The sequence below is a fragment of the Oncorhynchus mykiss genome, chromosome 32 (assembly GCF_013265735.2).
Source record: "Oncorhynchus mykiss isolate Arlee chromosome 32, USDA_OmykA_1.1, whole genome shotgun sequence".
Taxonomy (NCBI): domain Eukaryota; kingdom Metazoa; phylum Chordata; class Actinopteri; order Salmoniformes; family Salmonidae; genus Oncorhynchus; species Oncorhynchus mykiss.
This window is the reverse complement of record NC_050572.1, coordinates 13,642,126-13,655,068: the sequence shown is the minus strand read 5'-3', so window position 1 is coordinate 13,655,068 and position 12,943 is coordinate 13,642,126. Positions and strand designations below refer to the sequence as shown.

Here is a 12,943-nt window from a genome sequence, read left to right as displayed (position 1 = left end):
GAGGATGTCAGGAGATGATATGGAGATCAGTCAGTATTCCAGTCAGTATTCCAGTCAGTATTCCAGTCAGTATTCAAGTGAGGATGTCAGGAGATGACATGGAGATCGGGCAACTGGTGGCAACAGTGAGCGCTGTTAGCTACAAGTAGGTTTGGGTTTTGCTTGGGTGCTGTGGATGAGGATGATGAATAGACAGTAGTGTCTGCCTAAGCATCTGCCTCTGGTGCAAATGGTTGCATGGTCTAATCCAGGAATAGAAAGGTGTTTTTCAGATTTCTGTTTAAAGCCTTTCCCAAACCTAAACCCTAACCTTAGAAATTACAACTTAATGCCTAAACTTAACCTTTTGAACATTTTGAAATGTGAGTTTTGGAACAACTTTGAAATATGACATTTAAGAAACATGGATGAAAGTCCAATTCTGACATGAGACTGCGAGAGCTAGTTGGTTTATGAGTGTGTGTATCAGTGTGTGTATGAGTGCATGCAAAGGTTAGTGAGTTTGAAAGAGTGTATACAGTACATTGTTATACAAGCTTGGATACGTGTTTGTGTGTGTGTGTGTGTGTGTGTGTGTGTGTGTGTGTGTGTGTGTGTGTGTGTGTGTGTGTGTGTGCAGATGTGTGCATGCAGATGTGCGTACGTGTGAAAACAGAAAAGTGTACCTGGAACAGTGTGGAGCGGCGGTCAGTGATGGCCAACACAGCAGACATCCAGGTCAGAGCCAGCAGAGGGAGAACTACACAGGAACTCCACAGGGACGCCCTGAGAGAGAAGAACGACAAGAGGAGAGAGGAGGGGTAGAGAGGGGAAGGAGAGGGAGATGGGAGGAAGGAGAGGATAGTTAGAGGAGGGGGAGAGGAGGGGTAGAGGAGGGAAAGAGGGGAGGAGGGGAGGAGGGAGAGGGAGATGGGAGGTGGGAGAGGATAGTTAGAGGAGGGGGAGAGGAGAGGAGGGAGTGGAGAGAGAGAGGAGGGGGAGAGGGGAGGAGGTAAGGAGATGAAGGGAGAGGGGAGAGGAGAGAAGGGAGAGAAGGGGTAGAGGGGAGGAGGTAGAGAAGGGGGAGAGGGGAGGAGGAAGAGAAGGGGTAGAGGGGAGGAAGGAGAGTACTTCAACCTTTAGAATCTGGGACGGCGACACCCTCATGACACATGCACACGCTTACACACAAACATTTGCAGGCACACTCACAGTGACAAACACGTATGCAGGTGCACCCACAGTGACACACACATCAGGCATACTGAAAGCCACAGTGACCTCCAGACTGTGTGATAGATGCAGAACACGACCAAGTGAGAGACAAGTAACTGACAGCTGTAACTGAGATTGTGTGTGAGTGTGAGAGGGAGAGAGGGAGAGAGGGAGAGAGGGAGAGAGGGAGGGAGAGGGAGAGGGAGAGAGGGAGAGAGGGAGGGAGAGGGAGAGGGAGAGGGAGAGGGAGAGAGGGAGGGAGAGGGAGAGGGATAGAGAAAATATGGAGAGAGAGATACTGATAGAGATAGCGATAGAGATACTGAGAGAGATGGAGATAGAGGGAGAAGGAGAGAGTAAGAGACGGAAAAAAGAGAGAGTGTATATGTGCGTGTGTGTGAGGTTATGTTTCCGTGTGTGAGGGTATGTTTCGGTGTGTGAGGGTATCTTTGGATGTGTGAGGGTATCTTTTGATGTGGGAGGGTAAGTTTCAGTGTGTGAGGGTATCTTTCGATGTGTGAGGGTATATTTCGATGTGCGAGGGTATCTTTCGATGTGTGAGGGTATCTTTCGATGTGTGAGGGTAAGTTTTGGTGTGTGAGGGTATCTTTCAATGTGTAAGGGAATCTTTTGATGTGTGAGGGTAAGTTTTGGTGTGTGAGAGTCGTTTTGACTAACATGGCATTGCTGGCAGTAGAGCTGGAGAGAGCTGTACTTGAGATCACACCACACTTGGAGCATTTCAGGAGCAGTCTGCTACGCGACGCCTCAACTGGTGGACTTTAGGACACAGAAAGGATGGAGGAGGAGGACACAGACAGGATGGAGGAGGAGGAGACAGACAGGATGGAGGAGGAGGACACAGACAGGATGGAGGAGCACACAGACAGGATGGAGGAGGACACAGACAGGATGGAGGAGGAGGACACAGACAGGATGGAGGAGGAGGACACAGACAGGATGGAGGAGGAGGACACAGACATGATGGAGGAGGAGGACACAGACAGGATGGAGGAGGAGGACACAGACAGGATGGAGGAGGACACAGAAAGGATGGAGGAGGACACAGAAAGGATGGAGGAGGAGGACACAGACAGGATGGAGGAGGACGTCACAGACAGGATGGAGGATAACGACACAGGATGGAGGAGGACGACGACACAGACATGATGGAGGAGAAGGACAGACACAGGATGGAGGAGGACACAGACAGGATGGAGGAGGACACAGACAGGATGGAGGAGGAGGACACAGACATGATGGAGGAGGAGGACACAGACATGATGGAGGAGGACACAGACAGGATGGAGGAGGACACAGACAGGATGGAAGAGGACACAGACATGATGGAGGAGGAGGACACAGACAGGATGGAGGAGGAGGACACAGACAGGATGGAGGAGGACGACACAGACAGGATGGAGGAGGACGTCACAGGATGGAGCAGGAGGACAACACAGACAGGATGGAGGAGGACACAGACAGGATGGAGGAAAAGGACAGAGACAGGATGGAGGAGGACGACACAGGCAGGATGGAGGAGGACGACACAGGCAGGATGGAGGAGGACACAGACAGGATGGAGGAGGATGACACAGACAGGATGTAGGAGGAGGACACAGGATGGAGGAGGACACAGACAGGATGTAGGAGGAGGACACAGAAAGGATGGAGGAGGAGGAGGAGGACACAGACAGGATGGAGGAGGACGACACAGACAGGATGGAGGAGGAGGACACACAGGGGGAGAGGATGGGGAGGACAGACACACAGGAGGAGAGGATGGGGAGGACAGACACACAGGGGGAGAGGATGGGGAGGACAGACACACAGGGGAGAGGATGGGGAGGACAGAGACACAGGGGGAGAGGATGGGGAGGACAGAGACACAGGGGAGAGGATGGGGAGGACAGAGACACAGGGGTAGAGGATGGGGAGGACAGACACATAGGGGAGAGGATGGGGAGGACAGACACACAGGAGGAGAGGATGGGGAGGACAGACACACAGGAGGAGAGGATGGGGAGGACAGACACACAGGGGAGAGGAAGGGGAGGATAAAGACAAACACAGACCCAGAAACACACACATTCAACAAGTAATGGGAGCAATGGGGTGCAAACCACATATACACATTCACACACATGAAGGTGAGGAATGGATGGGCAGTGCAGTTGCAAACAAAGGTGAAAATCACAGAAGGACATACATAATGGACACACGGACAAAAAGATAGGGAGAGGGACACAGAAAGGAGAAAAAGAAAGAAGAAAAATATTTAACAAACCTCAAAGTAGCAGCAATGGACAACAAGTCAGAATACAAAGATCATGACAGAATGCCGTGACAGATAAAGAAAGAGAGAAGAGGAGAGAGAGAGGAAGAGAGAGACAGGAAGAGAGAGAGAGGAAGAGGGAGAGAGGAAGAGAGAGGGAGGAAGAGGGAGAGAGGAAGAGAGAGGGAGGAAGAGAGAGAGAGGAAGAGGGAGAGAGGAAGAGAGAGAGAGATGAAGAGTGAGGGAGGAAAAAGAGAGAGAGGAAGCGAGAGAGGGGGAGAGGAAGCGAGAGGAAGAGAGAGAGAGGAAGAGAAAGAGAGGAAGAGAGAGGGAGGAAGAGGGAGAGAGGAAGAGAGAGGGAGGGAGAGAGAGGAAGAGGGAGAGAGGAAGAGGGAGAGAGGAAGAGGGAGAGAGGAAGAGAGAGAGAGGAAGAAGGCGAGAGGAAGAGAGAGAGAGGAAGAAGGCGAGAGGAAGAAGGAGAGAGGAAGAGGGAGAGAGGAAGAGAGAGAGAGGAAGAAGGAGAGAGGAAGAGGGAGAGGGGAAGAGACAGAGAGGAAGAATTATGCGAGAGGAAGAGAGAGAGAGGAAGAAGGAGAGAGGAAGAGAGAGAGAGAGGAAGAGGGAGAGAGGGAAGAATAACGAGAGAGGAAGAGAGAGAGAGGAAGAGAGAGGGAGGAAGAGGGAGAGAGGAAGAGAGAGGGAGGAAGAGAGAGAGAGGAAGAGAGAGAGAGGAAGAGGGAGAGAGGAAGAGGGAGAGAGGAAGAGGGAGAGAGGAAGAGAGAGAGAGGAAGAAGGCGAGAGGAAGAGAGAGAGGAAGAAGGCGAGAGGAAGAGAGAGAGAGGAAGAGGGAGAGAGGGAGGAATAACGAGAGAGGAAGAGAGAGAGAGGAAGAAGGAGAGAGGAAGAGGGATAGAGGAAGAGAGAGAGAGGAAGAGGGAGGAAGGAAGAGAGAGAGGAAGAGGGAGAGAGGAAGAGAGAGAGAGGAAGAGAGAGAGAGGAAGAGAGAGAGAGGAAGAGACAGAGAGGAAGAGAGAGAGAGGAACAAGGCGAGAGGAAGAGAGAGAGAGGAAGAGGGAGAGAGGGAGGAATAACGAGAGAGGAAGAGAGAGAGAGCAAGAGGGAGAGAGGGAGGAATAACGAGAGAGGAAGAGAGAGGGAGGAAGAGAGAGAGGGAGAGGGAGAGAGGAAGAGAGAGAGATGAAGAGGGAGAGAGGAAGAGGGAGAGAGGAAGAGAGAGAGAGAGGAAGAGGGAGAGAGGAAGAAATAGAGAGGAAGAAGGAGAGAGGAAGAGGGAGAGAGGAAGAGGGAGAGAGGGAGGAATAATGAGAGAGGAAGAGGGAGAGAGGGAGAGAGAGAGGAAGAGAGAGAGAGGAAGAGAGAGAGATGAAGAGTGAGGGAGGAATAGAGAGAGAGGAAGAGAGAGAGGGGGAGAGGAAACGAGAGGAAGAGAGAGAGATGAAGAGAGAGAGAGGAAGAAGGATAGAAGAAGAAGGATAGAGGAAGAGGGAAAGAGGAAGAGAAAGAGGAAGAAATAGCGAGGAAGAGGGAGAGAGGAATAAGGAGAGAGGAAGAAGGAGAGAGGAAGAGAGAGAGAGGAAGAGAGAGAGAGGAAGAAGGAGAGAGGAAGAGGGAGAGAGGAAGAGACAGAGAGGAAGAATTATGCGAGAGGAAGAGAGAGAGAGGAAGAAGGAGAGAGGAAGAGAGAGAGAGGAAGAGGGAGAGAGGGAGGAATAATGAGAGAGGAAGAGAGAATGAGGAAGAGAGAGGGAGGAAGAGGGAGGGAGGAAGAGAGAGAGGAAGAGAGAGAGAGGAAGAGGGAGAGAGGAAGAGGGAGAGAGGAAGAGGGAGAGAGGAAGAGAGAGAGAGAGGAAGAAGGCGAGAGGAAGAGGGAAAGAGGGTTGAATAACGAGAGAGGAAGAGAGAGAGAGGAAGAAGGAGAGAGGAAGAGAGAGAGAGGAAGAGGGAGAGAGGAAGAGAGAGAGAGGAAGAAGGAGAGAGGAAGAGGGAGAGAGGAAGAGAGAGAGAGGAAGAAGGAGAGAGGAAGAGAGAGAGAGGAAGAGAGAGAGAAGAAGAGACAGAGAGGAAGAGAGAAAGAGGAAGAAGGCGAGAGGAAGAGAGAGAGAGGAAGAGGGAGAGATGGAGGAATAACGAGAGAGGAAGAGAGAGAGAGCAAGAGGGAGAGAGGGAGGAATAACGAGAGAGGAAGAGAGAGGGAGGAAGAGAGAGAGGAGAGGGAGAGAGGAAGAGAGAGAGATGAAGAGGGAGAGAGGAAGAGTTAGAGAGGAAGAGAGAGAGAGAGGAAGAGGGAGAGAGGAAGAAATGGAGAGGAAGAAGGAGAGAGGAAGAGGGAGAGAGGAAGAGGGAGGAATAATGAGAGAGGAAGAGGGAGAGAGGGAGAGAGAGAGGAAGAGGGAGAGAGGAAGAGGGAGAGAGAAAGAGGGAGAGAGGAAGAGAGAGAGAGGAAGAGAGAGAGGAAGAGGGAGAGAGGAAGAGAGAGAGGAAGAGAGATTGAGGAAGAGAGAGAGAGGAAGAGAGAGAGAGGAAGAGGGAGAGAGGAAGAGAGAGAGAGAGAGAGGAAGAGAGATAGAGGAAGAGAGAGAGAGAAACAATGAGGGAGCAGCGAGAGAAAGTGAACAAAGAAAGGGAGAAGAGGATGCTGAATAATCTTAAAGCAGGATAATAATGTGTCTGGCTAACACGGATTACTAAACATGACGGGCACTGCCAGGACCAACTGTCTCTCTCCCACAGTGTGTGTGTGTGTGTGTGTGTGTGTGTGTGTGTGTGTGTGTGTGTGTGTGTGTGTGTGTGTGTGTGTGTGTGTGTGTGTGTGTGTGTGTGTGTGTGTGTGTGTGTGTGTGTGTGCGTGTTTGTGTGTATATGTTTTCAGTGTACAAACTGTTAGTGATGATGTGTTAGTGTGCGTATGTTTGGGACAGTCCAGATAGTCTGTTCAACTCTTCTTCGTTTGGCCAGTCTGGGCTCTCATTAGGTAATTTCCCATAAGCCTCAGAGATCAGTGATGCCTGCAAGAACCAGGAGAGAGTAGTCATGTCACAGCTAGGGCTTGTGGGTGTGTTAGGGTGTGATATTAAGGCAGAGTGTTGAATGCTCTATATGTGTGTTGAAAGCGGTGTGCACATTGAAGTAAGTGTTTTTATTGATATCGCTGTGTGTGTGTGTGCTTTATTGACTCCCAGAGTACTTGTCCTCTCATCAGAAGCAACCAACGAAGCTACTGAGTTTAGACATGGAGAGAGCACCACTAGACTGTTAAAGTGAGGCTTGCTACTGCTGCTGCTGTGTGTGTGTGTGTGTGTGTGTGTGTGTGTGTGTGTATGTGTGTGTGTGTGTGTAATGCTCAGTGCAGAATGATGGGGTCGTGCGTAGCGTGGCTATGCTACATTAGCCCCCCAGCACAGCTCATTGCCTTAGTGCCATCCACATCCCTACAGCTTCATAAAATTGCACTAACACTAATGACAACATGGACGGAATGTGTGTGTGTGTCTGTCTGTCTGTCTGTCTGTCTGTCTGTCTGTCTGTCTGTCTGTCTGTCTGTCTGTCTGTCTGTCAATCTCTGTTTCTGAAGCCCATTGAAGCCCATTTACGTAGAAGCCTACTCCACAATAGGGGCAGTATTTGCAAGGGGGAGGGATTGATTGCATGTTGACGTGCATGTTTGTGAGTGATCATGTCATCACAGGACCATGGAGGGAAGAGAGAGAAGAGAGAGATCAAATACATTTGCAGGGGAATGAAAGCATGGATTTGGCTGGGAGCACATTGAGTATGTTTACATGTGCACTAATAATTTGATATTAAACTGATTATGGTATCAGGCCGAGTAAACAATTTACTCTGCTAATCAGAGTAAGGTCAAAATGGAAGTAAGCACTCGCCGATAAAAACAGCCAATCTTCTGATCTTTAGAATTATTAAGATTATTAGGACATAAACATGTTGAAGCCTCCATCTGATTACATGAGTGAAGTGAGCAAAATAAAAAGTACATTAAACTCTATATGTGTCTGAACTCAGAATCAAATAGGCCTCACAGTAATAACATGGCTGCTATGGTAGAACGTTTATATTCGTTGCCAATTTTCTGCATTTAGGTGAAGTCCCATCAGGTAGCCTGATTTCAGATGTTTCCATGTCAACAGAATTATTAGGGAAATCATTCTTCTTGTAAATCTTTTAGACGTTTTAATCATAAACTATTCAATTAATTTGACTGCATGTAACCGTACTCATTTGGATGAATCTTTGGATGAATCTTTGGATGAATCTTTGGATGAATACCAATGGAAAATCACTGCTGATGTAATTACAGACCAGGGAACAGAAGAAACCTCTCTACTGTACTGTGGGTGTGTATCGGTGTGTATCGGTGTGTGTGTGTGTGTGTGTGCACATTCTGTTAATGAATCAGATGGAAACGCTATGCGTGGAGCATGACCTCAGTCTATTTCTAAATTCTCTACATATTATAAATCCCTAAACATTATCAGAATCCTTTGTCAATCATTTCATCCCGGAAGATAGTTCAACAGTAGCTACCAGATCTATCTTCATTCAATGCCTCTAAGTAGACAGAGTGGAATTTATGCCATTGATGTTGACACCTCTTGACGTTTGAGTCTCTACAATGCATGGTAAATGGAAACATGTGTGGGAGTGTTTGTACAGTGGAACACAAGGCCTCGGTCTAGTTCCAATAAAAGGTCATGAAGGGTCGTCTGCTCCTGTTGTAAAAAGCCTCTTCACTCGCTCATTAACATATGTGGAGAATTAAATAGATACAGCTGTTGCCTATCGGTGTTTGTGTGTGTTCAGGGTTATTTGAAAGAGAGTTCAAGGCATACAAGCGTACGTGTGTCTCTCTTTGTGTGTCTGCTTCTTTGTGAGACTCCTCTTTCTCCATCAGATCTCTTCTAAGTGTAAACAGCCTGAATCCATAGACATAGAATCACTAGAACAACCATGGCTGGAACAACCACATCATTTTGCTCCAGAGTGGAGCAGCGGTCTAAGGCACTGCATCTCAGTGCTAGAGGCGTCACTACAGACCCTGGTTCATTCCCGGGCTGTATCACCACCGGCCATGATCGGTGGTCCCATAGGGCGGCACACAATTGGCCATGCGTCACCCGGGTCAGAGGAGGGTTTGGCCGGGGTAGGCCGTCATCGTATAATAAGAATTTGTTCTATACTGAGTTGCCTAGTTAAATAGGTGAAATAAAAACAAAACAAAAAATAATGAAAAAACAAAACAAATGTTTTAAGTAGATGGTCCATGAATGGTGTCTGTTGCTGTGAGTAGGTGGTCCATGAATGGTGTCTGTTGCTGTGAGTAGATGGTCCATGAATGGTGTCTGTTGCTGTGAGTAGGTGGTCCATTAATGGTGTCTGTTGCTGTGAGTAGGTGGTCCATGAATGGTGTCTGTTGTTGTGAGTAGGTGGTCCATGAATGGTGTCTGTTGTTGTGAGTAGGTGGTCCATTAATGGTGTCTGTTGCTGTGAGTAGGTGGTCCATGAATGGTGTCTGTTGTTGTGAGTAGGTGGTCCATGAATGGTGTCTGTTGTTGTGAGTAGGTGGTCAATGAATGGTGTGTGTTGTTGTGAGTAGATGGTCCATGAATGGTGTCGGTTGTTGTGAGTAGATGGTCCATGAATGGTGTCTGTTGTTGTGAGTAGATGGTCCATGAATGGTGTCTGTTGTTGTGAGTAGATGGTCCATGAATGGTGTCTGTTGTTGTCAGTAGATGGTCCACGAATGGTGTCTGTTGTTGTGAGTAGATGGTCCATGAATGGTGTCTGTTGTTGAGAGTAGATGGTCCATGAATGGTGTCTGTTGTTGTGAGTAGGTGGTCCATGAATGGTGTCTGTTGTTGTGAGTAGGTGGTCCATGAATGGTGTCTGTTGTTGTGAGTAGATGGTCCATGAATGGTGTCTGTTGTTGTGAGTAGGTGGTCCATGAATGGTGTCTGTTGTTGTGAGTAGGTGGTCCATGAATGGTGTCTGTTGTTGTGAGTAGGTGGTCCATGAATGGTGTCTGTTGTTGTGAGTAGGTGGTCCATGAATGGTGTCTGTTGTTGTGAGTAGATGGTCCATGAATGGTGTCTGTTGTTGTGAGTAGATGGTCCATGAATGGTGTCTGTTGTTGTGAGTAGATGGTCCATGAATGGTGTCTGTTGTTGTGAGTAGGTGGTCCATGAATGGTGTCTGTTGTTGAGAGTAGATGGTCCATGAATGGTGTCTGTTGTTGTGAGTAGGTGGTCCATGAATGGTGTCTGTTGTTGTGAGTAGATGGTCCATGAATGGTGTCTGTTGTTGTGAGTAGGTGGTCCATGAATGGTGATTGTTGTTGTGAGTAGATGGTCCATGAATGGTGTCTGTTGTTGTGAGTAGATGGTCCATGAATGGTGTCTGTTGTTGTGAGTAGATGGTCCATGAATGGTGTCTGTTGTTGTGAGTAGGTGGTCCATGAATGGTGTCTGTTGTTGAGAGTAGATGGTCCATGAATGGTGTCTGTTGTTGTGAGTAGGTGGTCCATGAATGGTGTCTGTTGTTGAGAGTAGATGGTCCATGAATGGTGTCTGTTGTTGTGAGTAGATGGTCCATGAATGGTGTCTGTTGTTGTGAGTAGTTGGTCCATGAATGGTATCTGTTGTTGTGAGTAGGTGGTCCATGAATGGTGTCTGTTGTTGTGAGTAGATGGTCCATGAATGGTGTCTGTTGTTGTGAGTAGATGGTCCATGAATGGTGTCTGTTGTTGTGAGTAGATGGTCCATGAATGGTGTCTGTTGTTGAGAGTAGATGGTCCATGAATGGTGTCTGTTGTTGTGAGTAGATGGTCCATGAATGGTGTCTGTTGTTGTGAGTAGGTGGTCCATGAATGGTGTCTGTTGTTGAGAGTAGATGGTCCATGAATGGTGTCTGTTGTTGTGAGTAGATGGTCCATGAATGGTGTCTGTTGTTGTGAGTAGATGGTCCATGAATGGTGTCTGTTGTTGTGAGTAGATGGTCCATGAATGGTGTCTGTTGTTGAGAGTAGATGGTCCATGAATGGTGTCTGTTGTTGTGAGTAGGTGGTCCATGAATGGTGTCTGTTGTTGAGAGTAGATGGTCCATGAATGGTGTCTGTTGTTGAGAGTAGATGGTCCATGAATGGTGTCTGTTGTTGTGAGTAGATGGTCCATGAATGGTGTCTGTTGTTGTGAGTAGATGGTCCATGAATGGTGTCTGTTGTTGTGAGTAGGTGGTCCATGAATGGTGTCTGTTGTTGAGAGTAGATGGTCCATGAATGGTGTCTGTTGTTGTGAGTAGGTGGTCCATGAATGGTGTCTGTTGTTGAGAGTAGATGGTCCATGAATGGTGTCTGTTGTTGTGAGTAGATGGTCCATGAATGGTGTCTGTTGTTGTGAGTAGTTGGTCCATGAATGGTATCTGTTGTTGTGAGTAGGTGGTCCATGAATGGTGTCTGTTGTTGTGAGTAGATGGTCCATGAATGGTGTCTGTTGTTGTGAGTAGATGGTCCATGAATGGTGTCTGTTGTTGTGAGTAGATGGTCCATGAATGGTGTCGGTTGTTGAGAGTAGATGGTCCATGAATGGTGTCTGTTGTTGTGAGTAGATGGTCCATGAATGGTGTCTGTTGTTGTGAGTAGGTGGTCCATGAATGGTGTCTGTTGTTGAGAGTAGATGGTCCATGAATGGTGTCTGTTGTTGTGAGTAGATGGTCCATGAATGGTGTCTGTTGTTGTGAGTAGATGGTCCATGAATGGTGTCTGTTGTTGTGAGTAGATGGTCCATGAATGGTGTCTGTTGTTGAGAGTAGATGGTCCATGAATGGTGTCTGTTGTTGTGAGTAGGTGGTCCATGAATGGTGTCTGTTGTTGAGAGTAGATGGTCCATGAATGGTGCCTGTTGTTGAGAGTAGATGGTCCATGAATGGTGTCTGTTGTTGTGAGTAGATGGTCCATGAATGGTGTCTGTTGTTGTGAGTAGGTGGTCCATGAATGGTGTCTGTTGTTGTGAGTAGATGGTCCATGAATGGTGTCTGTTGTTGAGAGTAGATGGTCCATGAAGGGTGTATGTTGTTGTGAGTAGATGGTACATGAATGGTGTCTGTTGTTGTGAGTAGATGGTCCATGAATGGTGTCTGTTGTTGTGAGTAGGTGGTCCATGAATGGTGTCTGTTGTTGTGAGTAGATGGTCCATGAATGGTGTCTGTTGTTGAGAGTAGATGGTCCATGAATGGTGTCTGTTGTTGTGAGTAGATGGTCCATGAATGGTGTCTGTTGTTGTGAGTAGATGGTCCATGAATGGTGTCTGTTGTTGTGAGTAGATGGTCCACGAATGGTGTCTGTTGTTGTGAGTAGATGGTCCATGAATGGTGTCTGTTGTTGTGAGTAGATGGTCCATGAATGGTGTCTGTTGTTGTGAGTAGATGGTCCATGAATGGTGTCTGTTGTTGTGAGTAGATGGTCCATGAATGGTGTCTGTTGTTGTGAGTAGGTGGTCCATGAATGGTGTCTGTTGCTGTGAGTAGATGGTCCATGAATGGTGTCTGTTGTTGTGAGTAGGTGGTCCATGAATGGTGTCTGTTGTTGTGAGCAGGTGGTCCATGAATGGTGTCTGTTGTTGTGAGTAGATGGTCCATGAATGGTGTCTGTTGTTGTGAGTAGATGGTCCATGAATGGTGTCTGTTGTTGTGAGTAGGTGGTCCATGAATGGTGTCTGTTGCTGTGAGTAGATGTCCATGAATGGTGTCTGTTGTTGTGAGTAGATGGTCCATGAATGGTGTCTGTTGTTGTGAGTAGGTGGTCCATGAATGGTGTCTGTTGTTGAGAGTAGATGGTCCATGAATGGTGTCTGTTGTTGTGAGTAGATGGTCCATGAATGGTGTCTGTTGTTGTGAGTAGATGGTCCATGAATGGTGTCTGTTGTTGTGAGTAGATGGTCCATGAATGGTGTCTGTTGTTGTGAGTAGGTGGTCCATGAATGGTGTCTGTTGCTGTGAGTAGATGGTCCATGAATGGTGTCTGTTGTTGTGAGTAGATGGTCCATGAATGGTGTCTGTTGTTGTGAGTAGGTGGTCCATGAATGGTGTCTGTTGTTGAGAGTAGATGGTCCATGAATGGTGTCTGTTGTTGTGAGTAGGTGGTCCATGAATGGTGTCTGTTGCTGTGAGTAGATGGTCCATGAATGGTGTCTGTTGTTGTGAGTAGGTGGTCCATGAATGGTGTCTGTTGTTGTGAGTAGGTGGTCCATGAATGGTGTCTGTTGTTGTGAGTAGATGGTCCATGAATGGTGTCTGTTGTTGTGAGTAGATGGTCCATGAATGGTGTCTGTTGTTGTGAGTAGGTGGTCCATGAATGGTGTCTGTTGCTGTGAGTAGATGGTCCATGAATGGTGTCTGTTGTTGTGAGTAGATGGTCCATGAATGGTGTCTGTTGTTGTGAGTAGG

The 12,943-nt window shown here is 47.7% G+C and overlaps 1 protein-coding gene across 1 annotated transcript in view; it reads right to left on the bottom strand.

Moving 5' to 3' along the window:
- Positions 1–12,943, bottom strand: part of LOC110487938 (adhesion G protein-coupled receptor B2-like) — a 217,402-nt gene that overhangs the window by 69,921 nt on the left and 134,538 nt on the right. Inside the window, exon 19 of the mRNA XM_036970608.1 lies at positions 666–765. Within this exon, the coding sequence (XP_036826503.1) occupies positions 666–765 (100 nt within the window). The remainder of the gene's footprint in view (positions 1–665; positions 766–12,943) is intronic.